The 21,580-nt window shown below is 38.6% G+C and overlaps 1 protein-coding gene across 1 annotated transcript; it reads left to right on the top strand.

Moving 5' to 3' along the window:
• Positions 1-922: 922 nt before the first annotated feature.
• On the top strand, positions 923-21,074 carry LOC134663995 (venom serine carboxypeptidase-like). The gene is made up of 8 exons (XM_063520556.1): positions 923-1,057; positions 1,845-2,617; positions 3,022-3,134; positions 18,828-18,995; positions 19,288-19,455; positions 19,842-20,101; positions 20,475-20,603; positions 20,827-21,074. The coding sequence occupies exons 1-8, from the start codon at positions 1,014-1,016 to the stop codon at positions 21,056-21,058; spliced, it is 1,887 nt and encodes a 628-aa protein (XP_063376626.1). The 5' UTR covers positions 923-1,013; the 3' UTR covers positions 21,059-21,074.
• Positions 21,075-21,580: the final 506 nt, after the last annotated feature.

Raw genomic sequence — 21,580 nt, 5'->3', positions numbered from 1 at the left:
AGCTAGACGGTTGAAATTTTCGCAGATGATGTATTTCTCTTGCCGCTATAACAACAAATACTAAAAAGTACGGAACCCTCGGTTTTTACATAGTGTTGGCGCAAGCAAGCACTCGTACTAAGACATACACGGCTCCCCGTTCCGCGTACCTACATTTTTTAGACTGCACCGTACAGCCGAAGCGGCTACACATATTTTGTATAGATTTCCAAAACATGTGAACGTTACTTGAAGTTAATAAAAAAAAGAAAGTATGTACTATCCGGGAGTTTCTTCATTAATTTCATTATTCACCACAAGAGCTTCATTGAGGAGTACATCGAACATTTAATTTTATTTTGCTTATTTTTTGCTTTATCAACTAGACCTAAACTGCAAATGGTGACCACTTTGTTCCGTTTACGTGCCAACAAAAGCCTTAATGAGCTTACTGTACCGTAAAACGGGGTGAGTAGGTTTCGCGGGGAGAGTTGGGTTATGAATGGGGCGAGAAGGTTTGAGAGGGGGGTGAGAAGGGATTTTAAGGCTACTGCTACAAAAATAATGTATTCCAATTTAAAATGCCATCCAACTATCTTCCAAAATCACCTTTGTATGAAAAACCCTCTCACCCCAAATACGAGGCACTACGGGGTGAGGTGGGTTTTCCTCTTTATCGTCAAAGTTATGAAATGGAACTACCCAAAATAAAATACAAACGTCCGAACCACTTATTATATACACCATTCAGTTTTCACATGTAAAAATAAAATTTTATCGAGGTTTGAAAGTCAAATTTCACCCAACTCACCTCATTTTACGGTACCTACTATGGAACTACATCGATTTGTGTAATGATGTGATACAATATTTATTAAGTATTTAAGTTTGAGAGCAGCAGTACGCGATTACAGCGTACAGTTCAGCAGTTCACAATGATAACTTCAGATATTGGCCATACTCCGCAGTTTGACAGAAATGCCCGCACGGGGCCGATCTCGTGTTTAGATTAGTTTAATTTAAACTTTACCAAAATGGAGCTATTTTATTTGTTATTAGTAATATTTATGGTCAGCAGGTGAGTGCAATTTTACGTTAATACACATTGGAACTAATTGGTATCTAAATTCCTAATGCACGGATAATATTATGTACGGGTAGCAATTATACTTATAATCAAATTATTTTCTTAATAATTTTTTATATGTTGCATAAATATACTAAATTGGAATATCCGAGATTAAGATATTTGCACTTAATTTTGTCATTATCTCGCTATACTATTGACAAGTTTAGTACCTAAGTACTTAAAAATATGTATATTGAACTCAATTATAATATTTGTATGATAAGTAGGTAATAGCTTAAATAGTATACCTAATCTATGTACCCATATTGATTTTCCTTTTTTTCTTTGGGTCAGTAAGTTTGAGTATTCGAAATACTTACTTAGTTCATAAAATCCACTAAATGGGAGTGGACCTTGGTAAGTTTATGATAAAATGTAGGTAGGTACCCACTTATCTATATAATATAGTTTGGGATTCCGGTCCATTGTAGCCTTCAACTGTAATCTTTTATGGTATACTTCCTTAATACCGTTCAATTACTTAATGTACCTACAACGGTGTAGGTACATATGAGTCGCTTAACTTCAAACTCGGGTAAATCCATCTGTCAGATTATGCGATTTTGGTATTAAGAAAACGTAATAGGGTAGAACTTTGCTGAGAGGGTCCAATGGATTTACCCGAGTTTGAAGTTAGGCGACACATATATAACATATATTTTCAAATGTTCAAAATCAGTCATAGATTAAGTACCTACGCACATCAACAACTCTAATCAATTATTGTACTTTCCAGTACTTGTGGGAAAGTAGTTGTACATGACGAAAACATCCACGCTACAAATGAGATAAGTAAAGATGATTCAGTTCCAAACATCACAACTACTGAAGTGCTAACCAATAACTTACAAAACAATATAGAGGAACCTATTCCCAAGACAGATGACCCCGTTAATACAACCGATGCTCAAGCTAATAAGGATGCACTTGAAAAGGCTTTTGATGAAGATTTTCTAATTATCACACGAGTTGGTAAAGAAGAAAACCCCGTGTCTACTACTGAAAAGCCTGCGAAGGGTCCTTTTGAAAACGTCGTTGATGAAGAAGACTTTCTCATTATTAACAGTAAAAACGATATCGCTAAAAAGGATAACCTAGTTCTAACAAGTACTAAAGATCCATACGGAAACGCCCTTGACGTTGATTTCCTGAACATAATAAACGATTATGAAGAGACACAGTCAAGTGAAACACCTGAAGCTAAAGTCGATAATGGCACAGCCTTGCTTCTGACGGCTTTTATAAAAGACGGGCTTATAGATGAGGCGCGGAACGCTTGTCGAGTAGACCCAGATTTGTTCTTAGGTTTCGAGAGTTACAGTGGTTTCCTGACAGTAGATGAGGAGTTGAAGTCTCATTTATTCTTCTGGTACTTCCCGGTACCTGACAAGCCCGTGAATGAAACGCCGTGGATCGTGTGGTTACAAGGAGGGCCCGGAGCGTCTAGCATGGCGGGCCTCTTTGATGAAGTAGGACCTTTCACTGTTAGTCAGTTTGGAACATTAAAAAGTAAGTTATCGTAATGGCATATGTAATATCTACTTTAAAAATTGAGAGACCATAGTGGATTTAGTTAATACTACTGTATAGACTAACCCCCTTCTTCATAAACGCGCTTTAAACCTAAATTAGCTAATAATCGTTTGCCCTTATTTGTCATTTTGATTTACGTATTTGAAAGAAAGGGATAAAACGAATAAGGGGGAAATACCATGAAATAGAGTAAAGAGTGGATAAACAGAACCTAATACTAGTACCAGAAATCTTTAATTACATACATAGTGTTAAGCCTTTTAATTATAAAAAGCGTTTAACAAGATATTTCACTGTCTTAAAAAATATTTTAAGTTTAAAGTTAAAGCACACTACAATGCCAAAAGTTTAACCATTGACCATTGACAATGTTATTTCAGAGAACCGCTACAGCTGGATCCATAACCACTCTCTCCTGTTCATCGACAACCCGGTGGGCACCGGTTACAGTTTCACGGAGAGCAAAGCAGGTTATGCGAAGGACTTAGAAACGGTATTGACATTGTTTTTTAATATTTACACAAAATATTAAAATTATTTTAATAGGAGTTATAGAAACAAATTCACGACTTACGACGAACCTTTCGGAATACCAGTCCGATCGCTCTTAATCACCTAAGGTACCGAAACGAATTCGAATCTGATTTGATACTATAATGACCGTAACCTGCTAAGAATCTGACCTACTCAGAAATTGAATTGAAAAAAAAAGTGACTTAAACTTCATACGTTTTTTTCCGAAACCGTCTCATTCAGAAACCGAACTATAGGTAATCTGAAGTAACCAGAATCTATTATTATAGAGATTTTGTCCAAAATGTCAACAGGGGGTGTATTCGAGAACGGACATTTGACGTATCATGAGGATATCCAGTTGATGCGGATAAATCATGACTTGTGGAATCGCGTACAATCACCACCTGTCAGTGAACTCTATCCACACTAGAGGTGGGGGTGTTGTACTGAAATAGTTTTTGGGACAGGTTTTTCCTAATGGACGACGTTTTGTTTGTCGAGTATTTAAAAGCACGGACTCTATTTTTCGAAATATAACAAATATGAAGTTGCCAACACCTCGTACCTCCATTCTTATTTTTACTTTAAGTAAAATATTTTTTTGTTAACAGACAGTCGTCTGGGTGTCTGTTGGATCAAAAAATAATGGAAATAATTTTTACATTGTTAATATGTCATTTGATTAATGGCCTTGGCTCAAAACGTCACGATACGTCAGATCAGACTAATGAAAAGTCGATATTTGCATAAATAACCCTTATTTGTAAGTCGCTTAAGTACGGTAAACACGTAAATTGCCTATTTGGGGTGGTACACGTAAAACTGGTATTTTCATAGAAACGTACTTTTGGTACGCATTTTGCCAACGTGTCCCAGCTCTAGTTAGGATCACAATGTATCGCAAGTTGTTACATTTGACAACTTGTGATCGTAACTGTCAATGAAACTAGACTTTTTTGTCGATGGGTATGGCTGCCATATTTGGATTTATGACATTCAAAAGGGGATCCTACGGCATAGAGTAAACTGCATGCTCATTTTTCTACAATACTTTGATTCTTCTACTGGACGCAAGATGGAGTTAGCAGTCAAATTTCGATCTTGGCGTTATAAAAGTAAACCGCAAGAACATGACATGCAGTTGCGTGGGTGTAGATCTATCATGAAACGAACATGTGACAATTGTCTATGATTAAAAAAATAATTGACAAATAATAATATAAAGCGATACAATACTACTTCAAAATGGCAAAAAGAAAACAGATTTATTATAAACATACTTACAAATCATATAGGTAAAAAGTATAATTTTTAAACCAATGGTCGTGGGTCCTAACCCCGGCTATTAACAATGACTTTGTTGTAACTATCTTAACCAATTGCTTTTCTGTGAAGTAAAATAATTATCATGAGGAAGATGGAGTAGCCACAATAAGGTATATATTTTTCCCCTCTGGGTTAGATGGCAGGGAGAGATAGTGGAGAAAGCGGCAAAATAAGCATTTATTGTGTTGTTAAAAGCCCTAAGCCATGAGCCAGGGTATGTGAGGTACATGATTACTTGATTAGGGGCTAAACTCTGGAAAACCGGACCTTCGGCGACTAGCTGCCAACTTTCCCAACTCACTTTTACATCAGCTCCTTTGATTAATAAATTCAGGTAAAATTCGTAAGAACTAAGTGCCTGTGCCATTCTCTACATTGGACGCTATGCCTAATTAGTTGTTATTGATGTTGAATTTTCAGTGGCATATAAGACACCGGTCGTATAACGACTTAGAAATTTGGATGTTTTCAGTTTGAATGAATAGCAAACTGGAGAGTTTTTGATTAATTTAAAACTTATTATTTTAGGTATTTTGTGACGAAAGGTCTTCACAGACATCGACAGAAAATCGGGAAAGCCCGGCCAGATGCGTCAGACCACGCAAAATGGAGGATTCCATGCCTACTTGTCTTCTTCTACCATGTATAAGTATCCATAATAAAATTATGTCATTAAAATACCGTTTCTTCGCAGCACTACACTTCAGTCCTTTTATTAGAATATGTAAATAATTTTGTTCTGTGAAACATATTTTGTGTTACGAGGCTTACGAGTTACTTTGACCTACTCGTATTTTGCCACCTTAATAATAGTAGCCTCGAATTGGTTGTTATTTGTGGCTTTCCATAAAATAATAAGGGTACGTCTTTATGCTTCAAATGCAATAAGGACGTTTTCATCTGAAATTCCAATAGAACTTGGAAATTCCAGAAGCCACATTTTTACAAGCTTTTATGTAGTTTCACTTTCACCTGCCCCGTTGTTTGTTTGTATCAATCAAATCTAAATACCCACTTCCCGGGTGTTCAATTAAGCTGAAAATTTGCATGCATAAGTAATCAAGTTTTCACAGATGTTTCGAATAAATATAGTTTTTTCAAAGGTTGTCTCCTTTCAATCATAGACAGAGACAATCATACAATCTTTGTCTTACACTTTACACTAGTACTAGCACCCAAAAGAAAAGGACGACTATAGATTTCCCGGTTCTTACTGACTGACAAATTGGTTTGACCAACTACTTATATAACATTAATGGATCAAGGCGGTTTGTTTACAGCCTGCCGCGAAACCCGAAAAGCGATATTTCTTTATCTGCCACTCTATCGCTCGGATATGCAAGAGTGATAGAGTGGCAGTTAACGAATTTGGAATTTCGTGTTTCACCGTAGGCCCTTTGTTTGTGGTAATTTTTCCCAAAAGACGAATAGAAGTACGCACGATAAACGCCAAAAAGTTGCTATTTAAATGCTTATCATATTAATTTAAATCGTCGTTGGTGGTTCTTGCTTGTGTGAGTTATATAGATGGTCAAGCAAATCTTTTCAGTTATAAAAGGCGCGAAATTCAAATTTTCTATGAGTCGATATCCCTTCGCGCGTACATTTTTCAAATTTGCCGCCTTTTTCTACTGACAAAATCTGCTTGATCAACTATAAATGTCACTGTACCTTCACCTGCGGACTCAACCTTCACGTTATATTTTTTTTTTCAATGTTCACGCTGTCATAGTAACGAAAATAATAAACACGTCAATCGAAGTCAAGAAATTTATATCCAAGAAAAAAATGCATATTATATAAAAAAAATTATGAAAAAGGAAAATATTATACAATGTTATGTAAAGAGCTTTATTTTCATATGACCCAACACTTAGTCGAAGATTTCAGAAACCAATATCCAGCAAGCACCGTCTGGCTCTCTGCTTGTAAGATATGGAAATACAATGCACGTACCTACATATAAATATGTGTAATCATGTGCCGAAGCATATTATTAAGAGGCAAGGGGATGTCCGGTTCTCCATACAAACGTAGTCGCAATTTTCCTCTCTGGATATTGATATTATGGAATATGGAATATCAAAAAACTGACAGTGCTCAATGCATTCTGCTACATTCTTCAAATTTAGATTTCAGCTTTCAGGTTTTGGCATTATTTTCTTCCATCAATCTCACGTTCTTCAGTGTTCATGTGTACAGATTTGTTCAGTTTCAGCACAGATTATAGTTACTTTATGGTTTCAGGAACGCATGAAAAACGAAAGTTTAAAAGATAATAAATTTACGATGGCTGTGGGAAAGCAACAATAATTTAAAGCATCGATATAAGATAATCATCTATAAACTGTTTTCGGCCATAGCGAATACGTTTACCGCTAAGAATGTCTCAAAGTAAAAAAAAGAAGTAAGTAAATATTAACTGACGTGTCTCACTCCGCGATTTCGTTGCTTTGCTACATGTAGCTAAAAGTACGTCCGTTCGGCTCCAATTTTGGGGTTTGCCATAAGCCGCGCGTGGCGCTGTCGCCACCTAGCGGCCATATCTGTGCTGATCGTAACAGACGCGTTTTGTTAGAGAGTGAGTCTTCTGTACTTAGTACTATTATTTATTCTGTGATTAAGCTCATAAGTACACTAAGGTAGAATTGTCCGTCTATCCGTCCATATGCCACAGCAATTTTACTCAAAAACTATATTATAATGAAATTTGGAAAGTAGGTATTTTTAATTTTGTAAGCCACTACTTACTCGTAGGTTAGAATTTCAACCGGTTGGCGGTGGTGAACCGATTTGGATTTTTTTTTAAAGTATAGGTATCCCGTTTTTATCAAATCCCAGTTCTGATGATGGGTCCATCCGAACTCCTCGAATCTTATAAGTAGGCATACATATAGCGATTTTTGTGTTTTCATCAATAAAGCAAGTATTTACGTTCAAAAAAAGTGACATTTAGTGAAGTGGATCTACTCATAGGAGGTTTGTTTTTAGCGTTCCGTACGTCAAAAAGAAAAAAAACGGAGCCCTTATAGGATCACTCGTGCGTCTGTCTGTCCGTCTGTCTGTCCGTCTGTCACAGCCTATTTGCTCCAAAACTACTGGACCAATTAAGTTGAAATTTGGTACACATATGTAAATTAGTAGTAGTTTTTTTTTAATAATTTTAAAATACATTTATTCGAAGTTATTTAAGAAAATAGCCTAAAAGTTACTTTATCTCCGAAACTACTAAGTCTAAAATTTTGAAATACAAAAAATACACAAAATATAAATACATAAAATCTTCACTTGTAGATGACAGGAAAACCTATTAGAAATGTGCAGTCAAGCGTGAGTCGGACTTATGTACGGAACCCTAGAAACGCGAGTCCGACTCGCACTTGGCCGGTTTTTTTAAATTACGTGTAGGTATGTTAGTAAGTAGATTTTTTGGTACTAGAAATAATATTAGTATACATATAGGTATACATACTTAACTTAATAGTTTTTCTTTCACCTATGTAAGTAATATGTAAAAGGGACCGAAATAAGTAATAAGAGGTGTAAAGTAAATACGAGTATTACTATACGATATGTCCAAACAAAGATCGCTATGATCAGTACAAGTTATTTTTTTAGGTCCCGTACCTCAAAAGGAAAAAACGGGACCCTTTAAGGATCAATTCGTTATCTGTCCGTCTATCCGTCTGTCTGTCTATCCGTCCGTCTGTCTGTCTGTCAAGTCAAGGCCCTTTATCTCGGGAACGGGTGTAGGTATCGAGTTGAAGAGGAATAAAGTTAATACGATTATTACTTACTATAAAGTACTCGTATGTCTAAAGAAAGAACGCTATGATAAGCAGAAAGTAATTCTTTAGGTTTCCGTACTTCATAAGGAAAAAACAGGACACTTTTAGGATCACTTTATTGTCCGTCTGTCCGTCCGTCCGTCCGTCTGTCCGTCTATCCGTCTGTGCATCCGTCCGTCTGTCCATCTTTCTACCTATCTCTGTGAATGATCATTCCGTAAGAATTTATTCCTAACTAGTCTAATCTTACAGACATAATACATTTAAATTTGTTGTTGAATCATATGATGATCAGCAAGCATTCAGATTAAATAAAATGAGTGATATTTAATGAAGTGGAACTGCTGATGAAGACCAGCTGGAGCACCCTAACGACGCGTATTTCACGTTTGGCAATATGTCTTCTTCGTTATGTTTAATCTGCAAGTTATTTTTAAGCATCATTTTAGTCGAGACCTATTTCTGGTGATGGGTTCCAGAAAGAATAGACGAAACTTTTCAAATATTTTATATATAGGTACTTATAGTATATTTTTACATTTGCATTTAAACAGTGCTATTTGGTGAATGGAACTTTTTCATGAAGACCAGAAAGTAACTTCTCCATGACAAGTATTTAATAGGTGTTTCGGCTTAGGCTTTTAATTATTTATTATTTATACCCTCCCGGGCGGAAGAGAGGGAGGAAGACAACTGACCACAGCGAGTATAGAATCACTCCACCTTATAAAACCAAGTCCCCCGCCGCGCGGTTTGTGTGTATGTATGTTCGCGATAGACCCAAAAACTACAGATCGGATTTTCATGCGGTTTTCATCTATCAACAGAGTGATTCTTGAGGAAGATTTAGGTGTATAATCTGTTAAGGTTTTGTGTAACCCGTGCGAAGCCGGGGCGGGTCGCGGGGTTGCATGGTACTAACCAATATGGCGTAGTGGTATCGTCTTGGGTCGTCCTATTCGTTTTTCGCCAAGTTCTTAAATTAGTCCTATTTTGCTTTCGTCACGCATTCTACATTGAAAGCCACCGACGATTGTGACGAATGTAGAATGGGTGACCAAAGCAGAATAGGACTAATTTAAGAACTTGACGAAAAACGAATGGGACAACCCAAGACGATACCGGCGTAGTTGGTGTTCATTATACGTAGGTTTAGGAACTTGTCGCTTTTTTTTAAATTTAATTTCCAAAATCTCGATCCTAGAAGAAAAATTGTGAGGACCAAACTTGTAGAGAATCAAATTTCCTACAATTTTTGTCCTCACGGTTTTACTGTAAAATCAAAAATGCCCGAGTTATTCAAGAAAAACCGTTTTTTGAATATACACAGAAGCCTGATTCAGTCTACTTTTTGAATTTATACTCCCTTGACCCCCCCGAGGGACCTACGAAAAAAAATCCAAGAACTGATTATTCACAGGTCAAAATCTATAATGACTGAACTAAGATACCTACAAAGCAGGTGTTATTGGCCCGTCTTTATACACCTGTATCCTGTATATAGTTATACATACAACCTACGGAACATTTTATTTAATTAGATGGGTGATGGGAGGATATTTGACCTTACAAATGACTGTGCCCAAACATTTCCGAAACATATCGAACGTTTTAGTTGCAGTTTTCAGTAGTGTAAAATAATTGGTATATTTATCGTACCTCGTGTTATAAATGTAAATATAATATATTATTTTTTAGGTTCAATATACTGGCATTGGTTTCACCAAGAACGATGAGCGAGAAGCGATTAGAAATATAAAACTGGAAACGAGTTGGGGCGTCCGGCTGCGACCGAAGCGAGTTTTTGAATGCGAGTTTGACGTTTTAAACACCGTATTTAAGGTTAATAAGGTCTACAAGCTTCGAGAAGGAGGTCAACCGCCGAATCCAACTTGGTTGGGCAGCGTTCGGGAAACTACGTTTAATGTCTTTTCGTCCGACATACCTCAGTGCCTCAAGACGAAAGTCTTTAATCAATGTGTGTTACCAGTGATGACTTACGGCTCCGAAACGTGGTCTTTCACTATCGGCCCCATCTCAAAATTCAAAGTCGCTCAACGAGCTATGGAGAGGGCTATGCTCGGAGTTTCTCTGCGTGATCGAATCAGAAATGAGGAGATCCGTAGACGAACTAAAGTCACCGACATAGCCCACCGGATTAGCAGGCTGAAGTGGCAATGGGCAGGCCACATTGCGTGCAGAGAAGATGGCCGATGGAGTCGAAAAGTGCTCGAGTGGAGACCACGGACTAGCAAACGCAGCGTAGGACGTCCACCCACAAGATGGACGGACGACCTTGTTAAGGCCGCCGGAAGACGCTGGATGCGGATCGCTTCCAACCGGTACGAGTGGAGGTCCAAGGGGGAGGCCTATGTTCAGCAGTGGACGTCTTATGGCTGAGATGATGATGATGATGATGAAGGTCTACAAGCAAATATCAGCCTTCGTGAATTAAGTATTGTAACCTTAGTCACAGAATAGTAGTACAGTGGAACCTCGATAGCACGGATCTCAAGGGAAACGCCAAAACTTCGTGTTAACGAGGTTTTATCTTATAGAGTGCATCGACTTAGAGAGGTTCTTGTAGGTTTTTGTTAGTCTTAAAAACACATTAAAATTCGTGTTAGGCAGGTGATTATACATAGACACGTAAAAATACAGTTTCTTTTTTTTTGAGTTACAGAGGTTCGTTAGTAATATCGATATAGATGTGGTAAAACAATACGACTATTTTTTCTAGTTGCATGGTCTCTCCGACCGCCAAGCGAACATCGCTTAGCGAGTACCTACCGCTAAGCGACTTTATCGTTGACAGCTTTTATCGCTGCGAGTAAAGAGTGCAAAGAGAGTCCTCGCCGGCAATGTGAACAGCCAGCGATCAACTATTAATATAGGTACCTATCTATTGTCTTTTACCGACACGGAATCTCTATCTTATCGCTTACACGCCCTTGGTGCTTGGACTAGTGCATATCCATACTTAATATTATAAAGGCGAAAGTGTGGCTGTCTGTTTGTCTGTCTTGTCTGTTACCTCTTCACGCTTAAGCCACTGAACCGATTTATTTGAAATAGGTATGGTATAGAGATTGGTATTATAGTCCCGAGGAAGGACATAGGATAGTTTTTATTCCAGAAATCATCCCTTAAAGGGGTGGAACTTTGTATGGGGACTTAACACAAACTGGACAACAAACTTTGTCAATAGGAACTGTCCCGCCCGCGCGGTGTAGCACCGGTGCTGGTGCACGATTTAGTTGGGTACATAGAGATAGTTTGAGTCCCGGGGAATGACAAAGGGTAGTTTTCATTCAAGAAATTACCCTTTAACTGATTGAATAAAATAATAGCTACCTACCTAAATTAATAATTCCACGCTGAAGATGTCGCGGGGAAAAGCTAGTATATATATAACAGAGATGAGCCACTGAAAATATTATTGATACACAATTATGTAGACACCTAACCTATTTTATATTAAGTAAGGATATATTATTATCACTGCCAAAATAAGGTTAAAGGTGCCGCCCTGTAGTAGTAGAAGGTATTGTGATAAATATTTTTCTTTCATATACCTATATACTATGGACATTCCTCGATGGCACCAAGTTGCAACCAGAAAGCGATGATCACACGGCAAATCAAATTCTGAAGACTATAGCAGTCACGTCAAAGGAAGATATACCTACCTATTCAAAGAATGTTTATTGATCCTATTTGAAAGCAATCCTACAATCATGATCATACACGCTATATTTGTTAAGATTGTTGTTATTTAATTATCCTGTGATTAATAATTTAATTTAATTTATTTCAGGCCAACTAAGGATCAATTTCGTCATTTTAATTTAAATCTTACAACAAATGTTAGTAGGATACACGCACAAACTTATTAACTAACTACATATTTACAGATGATGGTGTAATAACAACAATTTTGACAAATTTGGCGTGTATGACCATAATTGTAGGATTGCTTTCAAATAGGATGCCATATACAGGGTGGAAAGATAAGTCGGGCCCTGGAGGGAAACTACCTTAAATCCTTAAGCTGGCTCATTTTACTTAAAGGAGACATTCCTTTATTTTTAAAAAGAAACAAAACTTGGTACAAAACAAAATTTTTATGGTAGTCTCATTGCGGCCTTTGTATTAGAACAATAATAATCCAACCAAAATTTCGGGTCGACAATTGAGTCCAGGCCTGCTACCAAAACCTGATGTCCTATTTAAGGTGAGGCGGCACTAAACATAGGTCCGCTCGTGCATGGAATACTGCTGCCACTGGCTATCAAATCTGCTGCAGACTTTTTTTGGTCCGACTATCAGCTGGCAGCCCTGGACTCGATAGAGCGCCGGGCTCATATACTTTTTGGCGATGGCTGTCAAATCAAAGTTACAAAGCCTCGATCATAATATCATCGCCGACGAGTTACATGTCTATCGGTGTTCTATCGGATATATCCTAGGGAGTGCGCAAAAGAATGTGTTATTCCCACTAGTTACCACCAAGTTCTTACCAGTGGTAACTACTGGGCATTTTTTCCCACCTTTTACCACTGGTAAAAAAAATCCCACTAGTTACCACCAACTCGGCTTGGTGGTAACTACTGGGAATTTTTATTCCCAGTAGTTACCACCAAAATATTGTTAGAATTCAATACTAATAAAAACAGTATAAATAGTTTAGTATAAATGTAGCGTGCTGAAATAAATAATTATGTGTCGCTTAGTGATTCAGTAAACTGCTTTAAATGTGATCAAAAATATTAAAACAGTTTTACCGGTATAAGTTTAAAAACTAAAATAGAAGAGTCTCATTCTAGTTAACTAGAAATTAACTTATTATCCGAATAAAATGTATCTTATTAACTGTAAATTGAATTACATATTTATACAAACGAACAAACCAATCAGTCAAAAACGGACAGAACTGATTTCGTTTTATTATTTAGAGCTACTTCATTTCGTTCTATTATAAGTATTATAACACGACGCAGAGCTGGAATATGTAGGTATTCATAATTTGTAGTCAGGCTAAATAAAAGGGCATGGTTGTTATTAAAACCGCTTAGGGCGCGCTTCGGATGGGCTGACGGCTGACTGCTCGGACTAACCAGCGTAGGTTCGCATTCCAATTACGCTCGGGTACATCGCTCGGTCATGTTACGCTGGTTGGCTCGATTGCTTTTAAACACCCACGCTAGCGGGACGGTAATAACACTCTACCAGTGGGGCATCAGTAGTCAGAGGGTACACTTCTTTTTTTTTATTTTACTTTTATTCTTTTGGAAAATATGTTTATCGGAAGACCGTGTAAGTAATTAAAATCGCATAAAACAACCTTAAATTGAGTTTTGAGAATTGTACGTTTGTATAAATATGTAATTCAATTTACAGCTAATAAGATAAATTTAATCCGGATAATAAGTTAATTTCTTCTTAACTAGAATGAGACTCTTCTACTTTAGTGTTTACGCTTATACCGGTAAAACTGGTTTAATATGTTTGATCACTTTTAAAGCAGTTTACTGAATCACTAACTGATGTATAATTATTTATTACAGCACGCTACATTTATCCTTTAGTATTTATACTGTTTTTATTAGTATTGCATTCTAGCAATATTTTGGTGGTAACTACTGGGAAAAAAATTCCCACCTTTTACCAGTGGTAACTAGTGGGAATAAAAATTCCCAGTAGTTACCAGTGGTTTACCACAGGTGGGGAAAAAAATCCCAGTAGTTACCACCCGTAAGAACTTGGTGTTAACTAGTGGGAATAACCCAAAAGAATTGCACGACCTGATCCCACCTTTCCCTTTTCATCATCGGACGTCATAGAGGTACAATAATACACCGTGTTTTTTTTTATTTCCGTTAATTTCAAGGGTGCATTCCTGAGCTTAAATCAAATTACTTTCTCAAAGACACCAATATTCTAATTAACTCAATTTCGGAGATAATCAATAATTTATTTTTTTCCTATAAGGCCTCTACAAGCGTGTACACTTGCCTTAGTGCCGGTTTACATATTGATAAGTGTTTAAGAATGAGTTCATACATCTGCTATTAAACTTAAGTACAATCTCGGTCGATTTATGTTCAAAATAACATTGACATGTCACAGATTTCAATTGTTTGGTTGAGTTAAATGTAATGCCCGTGTTACTACAACGCTATGTGCTACATTTAATTACTTTTTAAAACTTAATATTTCTACAAAAAAAGGAAAAAAAGATTTTTTTTTAATTATCTACGCCATTAAGTTCTCTTAAGGTGGCCACTGACGAGCCTTCCAACAGTCCAAATAGCGTGGCTGCAATCCAAAATCGGTCCGTGAATGTCAAACACGTACAATGTTTAATATTAGGATGCCTTCCATTTGGATGAATCCATTGTAACGGCATCCATTTGGAAGGCTCGTCAGTGGCCTGCTTTAAACGTACTTATCCATACCCCGAAGGTAACGGAATTCAATAAAAACACGGTGTATAGAGATGACACGGGGGTGGGGCTAAACGACCGAACCAGATGCACTTATGGCAATTTCAGTAGGAGTAGCAGAGAAAGCGGTATTATTGCTTGTCCTTGTCACAGTCTCACTTTTTGTTTGTTCCCCACCAAAATTTATTTATATGGTTTATGGTGGGCAACAAATAACCCGACCGAATTACGTAGATTGTTTTTGGTATGTTGTCAGGAATGTTAAAACGTGTTTTTAATATTGTCGCTTTGCGAATGTTTTATCCCTCACGGAGGCACGCGTATAGCTCATCTATGTACCTAATACTAGGTCTATGTGAATGTCGGACGTCCAGGCGGGAGGAGCAAAGCGACTGCACCCGTTCGTTGTTAATATTCTATAGTTGGTCAAGCAGATCTTGTCAGTAGAAAAAGGCGGCAAATTTGAAAAATGTAGGCACGAAGGGATATCGTCTCATAGAAAATTTGAATTTCGCGCCTTTTTCTACTGACAAGATTTGCTTGACCATCTATATTTGTCCGCACAAAACGATTTGCCTCATCTTTTTTGTAAGGACGATTAAGGAATGGAATGCGCTCCCGTCATCTGTGTTTCCTGGGAAATTTGACCTCGGTGCAGTGGCGTAACTAGGGGGGGGGTTGGAGGGGGCACGTGCCCCGGGCGCCGTCCAAAGGGGGGCGCAAAAATGGGCAAAAGACTACCTCTCCGCCTTGCCAAAAGCACAGCAGCAGGGATACTTTCGTCAGTCGTATTTACCACCACTGTGAAGTGTGAAATGTGGATGGTAATCTGGCCCACAGCTCAAAAGAGAAAGCCGATCTTTTAGGTACTCCTATCAAGCAGAGGGATATTCGGCGGGAGTTACTATGCTTTCATTTTATAAGGCGAGCGGGCTGAGTGCTTCAGAGCTGTGTCCCATGTTAGCGCGTCTTTTCCGTCAGGGGTCTCCTGTCGGGAAGTTACCATCTTATGGACTGTCCAAGAGACTACCTATGCAAATGGATCGCTAGCCCTTTGTCCGGCAAGCACATATATGCCGTAGTAGACGGAACCTGCTCCAATAGCAGCTGCTGCTGCGTATCTGTCGGACGACAGTAGGTACTGGGGATTCCTATACAGGGTGGCTAAAAATAATTACACTCCCGTTGCTAGGGAGGTTTTGGGATTTTACTGAGCAACTTTTACTACGGGACCAATCCCGATCTCGCGAAAAAAAAGTTTGCCTTATAAAGAAAAAAAAAGGTAAAGTACAATGAGCTTGTTGTCTGAAAAATTGTTTAACATGCTGTCTAACTAGGCAACTGCCATCGGTTACAGCTTGCCATCACTGCACCGCTCGCCGTAGGCAGAGTGTTTATCCTCACACCCTAGAATCTAAATGGTCGCGCTCTGTGCGGTTTAAGAGGAATTCCCTTCACAGCGGGCGGGAGGAAATTCGTCGAGAAAAGGGAGCTCATTCACAATAAGTTAAATAAGATTCCCTTTTCTCGAGAGGCTACAGGCTATGGTGACCTCCAAAAAAGAAGTGTATACGTTTTAAAATGGTCGGCAACGCGCATGTAATATAACACCCCTGGAGTGTAGGCGTCCATATGATGCGGTGACCGCTTACCATCAGGTGGGTCGTAAGCTTGTTAGCCACCGATGTACCAAAAAAACACATACAGGGCGTCCCAAGACTATGGAACCCCAAGGGAAAGTACCTTAAATATCGTAGATAGGATATTTTGCTGAAAGAAGACATTATTTTAATTTCAAAAACAATTTAAACTGCATTCATAGATTTTTAAATAATTACATGGTTGAACCGGGAATCGAACTCGCTGCACGAGAAAAAAATCACCTGTAGTTTTATCATACCGATCGAAAGGATTCATGATAAGGATTATTATTGGATGATTTTTTTTCTCGTGTAGCGGGTTCGATTCCCGGTTCAACCATGTAATTATTTAAAAATCTATGAATGCAGTTTAAATTGTTTTTTAAATTAAAATAATGTCTTCTTTCAGCAAAATATCCTATCTACGATATTTAAGGTACTTTCCCTTGATGTCCCATCCCATAGTCTTGGGACGCCCTGTATACACTGTATTTGTCTAAGTTATATGTAAGTAAACTTTAATAAGTAACAAAGTGACCCTTTCGTTAGTTCATTTAGTTTGGGGGGGGGGGGGGGCGCAAATTTGGTGCCCCGGGCGCCATATCCTCTAGCTACGCCACTGCCTCGGTGTCTTTAAAGCAAGAGTGAATAGGCTATTATTACTTACTGAGCCGGTAAGCTCCATCATCTTAGGCTCTGTTTTCACTTTCCATCAGGTGTGACTAGAGCCAATCCCCGTTTAGTTTATTATAAAAAATATATATACAAAGAGTACTATTGTATTATTTCAGTAGTTAGTGCCTATACCCAAAGTGCGACATAAAATAGTAGAAATTAAATAAACTGGAACTAAAAATCTTCGATACTAAATTGATGCCATTTTTTTAAGCATTTTACGTCAAAAAAGAGAGACAGTAACGTAGAAAGTGGCGCCCTTATTTATATTCTACTGGTTTTTGTCACACTGTAATTTGAGGCAGGAAATAGGCAATATTACGCAAAACCCTGCGTTAATAGCACATCCCAGGGCCTACCGCGAAACACGTAAATCGAAATATCGTTTTCTGCCTCTATCACTCATGGCCATTCGATCGACAGAGAGGCAGATAACGAAATTTCGATTATCACGTTTTGCGGTAGCCTATCTGTAAACATAGGCACTGTAAGCAAATCACCTTGATGCATCAATGTCATAGTGAAAATTGTCAAGAAACTCGGGGGGATCAGGGCTTTGCACATAGCAAGACCGAGCCGGGCCCGCACCGTGCCATTCCCGAGCCCTGGTGATGACATAAAGGTGGCCACTGACGAACCTTCCAACAGTCCAAATAGCGTGGCTACATTCCAAAATCGGTCCGTGAATGTCAAAAACGTACAATGTTTAGTATTAGGATGCCGTCCATTTGGATGAATCCATTGTAACGGCATCCATTTGGAAGGCTGGTCAGTAGCCTGCTTAACGCTTTGCATAGAAAAGGAAGCTCCGGTAGCTCCGGCGGCCCGGCCACAGCCCGGTCTAACGTGAGTCATCCTAAACTGGAAAAAAACCGGAAAAAACGAAATTTTGTGTTGTTTTTTGTGTGTGCGATAAGCATTTGTTTTTTTCCGGGATTTTCATCCCTAATTCCACCCAGTAATAAAAACTGACTTTTCTAAATATGGTTTAATTACAACTTGCGTGAATAGGCATTTTTGAGCGTTCATAGGTGAATGTGTGGAGCGAGCATTATTTGACGTGTAGGTGTGGGTTCAACAAAAAGAGCGCTTGTCAATAAGGCGTTCGTGTTGTTAAAATTCAATTAATAATAGCCTTTATCGACCATCAACAGTGTAGTCCCCTTTTGATTGATGGAAATTGTCACATATAGTTCCACTACTCGCCGCCGCACCATGAATAGCGCTTTAGTTCATCTATCGCTCACAAGATGTCATTAATTCCTGTAAACGTATATATTGAAAAAAAAAAGCTTTACTCTATGCTATAAAATACCCTTTCGCACGTCAAAAACTCCAAGATGGTGCCCAAGCCCATGGACAAAAAAGTCTAGCGATAGTATCCATGCCTGTCAAAATTTGACATTAGCAATCCACAGTTAGGTGACAACCGAACCAAACCGACTTAACCGACCTACCCCGAGTTCAAAGTCATTATAAACCGTATAGTAGTAATAAAACAAAGTTGATTTTTTCTTACTTATTTTTCGATCACAAGTTTGCGATAGAACGCGATTCCATTGAACAATGCGATACAATCATCTGTTGATGTGATGTTGATTTGAAATGTCAGTTTTGCACAAGTGGAATAAGGCCCCTGGTTTCTGTCGAAACTGACACCTACCGCCCAAATCATACCATCTGCTTGATCAAAATTGGAAACAAAATAATTTTCGTTATTACCGAAGCAATACAAACTACGAGTAGCACAGATGTTTTCAAAACAATAATTTTAATTTAAATATAACGATTCCAGTACGCGACTCACCTCCATACCGCGATGAAGCAGTTCATGCAGATCTTCCCCGAGCTACAAGCGGCGCCCCTGTTCGTGGCCGGTGAATCATATGCCGGCAAATATGTCCCGGCGCTGGCCCACAGGATCCATAGGCACAGGGACAGCCCGCCGCACTTCAATTTACAGGTAGATAATATTACTTTTAAGTAAATAAACGTAGAGGAAAAGGAGAGGTCCCTATAAGAGTGACATTCCATTTCCCACTGCAGCTGCAATACTGTTCATTTTACTATGGAAACGCGTCGCTGTCATTCTCAATTGCCATAGAAAATGAACAGTATTGCAGCTGCAGTTGGAAATGGAATGTCACTTTAAGGTAGATCCATTTTATAGTGAAGACTCATGAAGTTATTTATATACGCCTTTTTGAACGCCTTTTTGAATGCATGCGTGAATTCATAATTCCAAATATCCACAGGGTGTGATGCTGGGCAACGCAATGGTAGATCCAGCAGAAATCGCGCATATATCAGATGCTTTCGAATACTTTGGGCTGATTGACCAGACGCAAGTGGAAATCATCAGACCGCTGGTGGAAGGCTTCCAGGACGACATCGCTCAGAACAGGAGTGCTCCCGCTAAGATGGTAGGTTATTTGAGCAAACTATTATTTTCTGGGTCTCATACATCACTGAGGACGATTTTACTGCGGAACTACATTTTAATTTTGATTCCAAATATTTAGGGCAGGATCAGAAGCCCTTTATTAGGTATAACCGTGGTTTAATATGTTAGGTTAAGATTCCAATCTGCATCCGCTTGCTAGAGCTAGCTAGCTAGTGATAGAGAAGTAATTCAGACTCCAATTTTGCACTCCGACCTACTCTGAAATATTTATGAGAATTGCTCCAGGCATTCCAACTGCCATTACGAAGCTTCTTTGCTCAGATTTTCAGTAATCAGCTATCAGTCATTTATTGTTTTCATAGATACATAAGGTATATATTGACCCTGCTTTCATCTTGTTTACAGAAATGGGTCAGCCTCGTATCAGCTCTCCTCCTAATGTCCCATCAAAAGCACGCGTACAACTTCCTCCGCGACAGTATCTCCGGCGGGAAATACACGGAAATGTTGGACAAGTCCGACGTGAAGAGAGCCCTCCACGTCGGGGACATTCGGTTCAGTCGAGTCAACGTGACTGTGAATATTGAGTTGGCTCCGGAATTCCTTAGCAGCACGAAATCTATGCTGGAGGAGTTGTTGGATCATTATAGGGTGTTGGTGTATTGGTAAGTCATTGTATCAATTTAATTGCCTCTTATTGGTAACTAAATTAAGCATGAAAAGTGTATGGTAACTCCGAATCTCCCTCGAACGTTATTTCAAAAATGGGTCCTGATATCATTATATCCATTGTCTTAGAAGTGATTTTGAAGCTTGAAACCTCTTAGATCCTTGATTTATTTATGCAACATGATTTCTAAGGTCTCGATGCTCTCTCTTCCTTAAGGCCTCGGGCTTTTTATGCTTTAAAATAAATTTAACCCTCTGCCCATGGGAATGGTTGATGAGTTGTTTGGATTTGGATCGATCGAATATAACCAAAACTTAAGTTTCAATAGATAATTTAAGATTTTAATTTAGACTATGTTTTCTCAACAGTGGGCAGTTAGACCAGATGCTGCCTTGTCTGCAAACCTCCAGGAACGCTCGGACATGGAAGTGGAATGGCACTGAGGAGTTTCTGGATGCCGCGCGGTACCCCTTCATATTCAACGGCAGAAACGCTGGGTAAATAACGTAGTTTTGTTGGTGGAATGGTTATTAGAATTGGACCGATATTTGACAATAATAGGTCACGAAACGTTATGCCTAATTGCGGTGCAACTAGTCAGACTGTGCTTCAATTACTGCTAAATAGGAGCAGTCGTGAACCAATAGCGTAAGAAAATTGATTGATGCATCAATTATGCCGAATTTTCCAAGGGTGCCTAATGTTCAAATTATTCCCCAGTTACCACAAGACCGGGGGCCACCTGACAGAAGTTGTATTCCGCGGCGCAGGTCACATGGTCCCCCAGGACGTGCCGGCGCCATCGCAGGCCCTCATCACTCGCTTCACCCACGGCCTACCACTCGGTCCGCGCAACATGCAGTACGAAGCGACCTTGCTAACCATGCAGAAGTATTTGCGCAACGGAACAACGAGTAATGTTACTAATACCGATGTTTTCGTATATCTATAATAAATGAATTGTTTTATTTTGTAAGGCCCTGACCTTCAGTTTCATCCCTTCACGTAATTAAATAAGATCTCCCCTCATTAATCTAACGATCGTTATCGTTTCGCACTGCCTGATTGTTGATATGCTCTGGACAGTTTGAAACTCTTCTCAAAGTCATATTCAATCTATTTAATGCGTATTGTACCTATTATAGAGAATACGTGGATTGTCTAGAATAATGTGCCATATACATTCCACGCGATATTTTCTATATGAAGTTCCAGTTACTTCACAACTATTATGCAATACAAAGCACACACACAAAAATCATTTAAGTATAGGTAGTCAAGGAGTCAAGGACTTTCAATGTTGAGCTATCCAGGATGTGAAGTGATTTATATTGGAGACTTCATAGTGTAAAATATGGAACAACCAAATTAGCTTGAGCTCCAAATGACTTAACTATTATTAAATAGACCGTGACCTCTTGATATTGATCTTCATTACGATGCTTCGAGGAGCCCGATCCAGACAATCTGTTAT

This window comes from Cydia fagiglandana, chromosome 4, assembly GCF_963556715.1.
Source record: "Cydia fagiglandana chromosome 4, ilCydFagi1.1, whole genome shotgun sequence".
In the NCBI taxonomy this organism is placed as follows: Eukaryota; Metazoa; Arthropoda; class Insecta; order Lepidoptera; family Tortricidae; genus Cydia; species Cydia fagiglandana.
The sequence above is the reverse complement of the archived record's forward strand: the minus strand, read 5'-3'. Positions and strand labels throughout refer to the sequence as shown.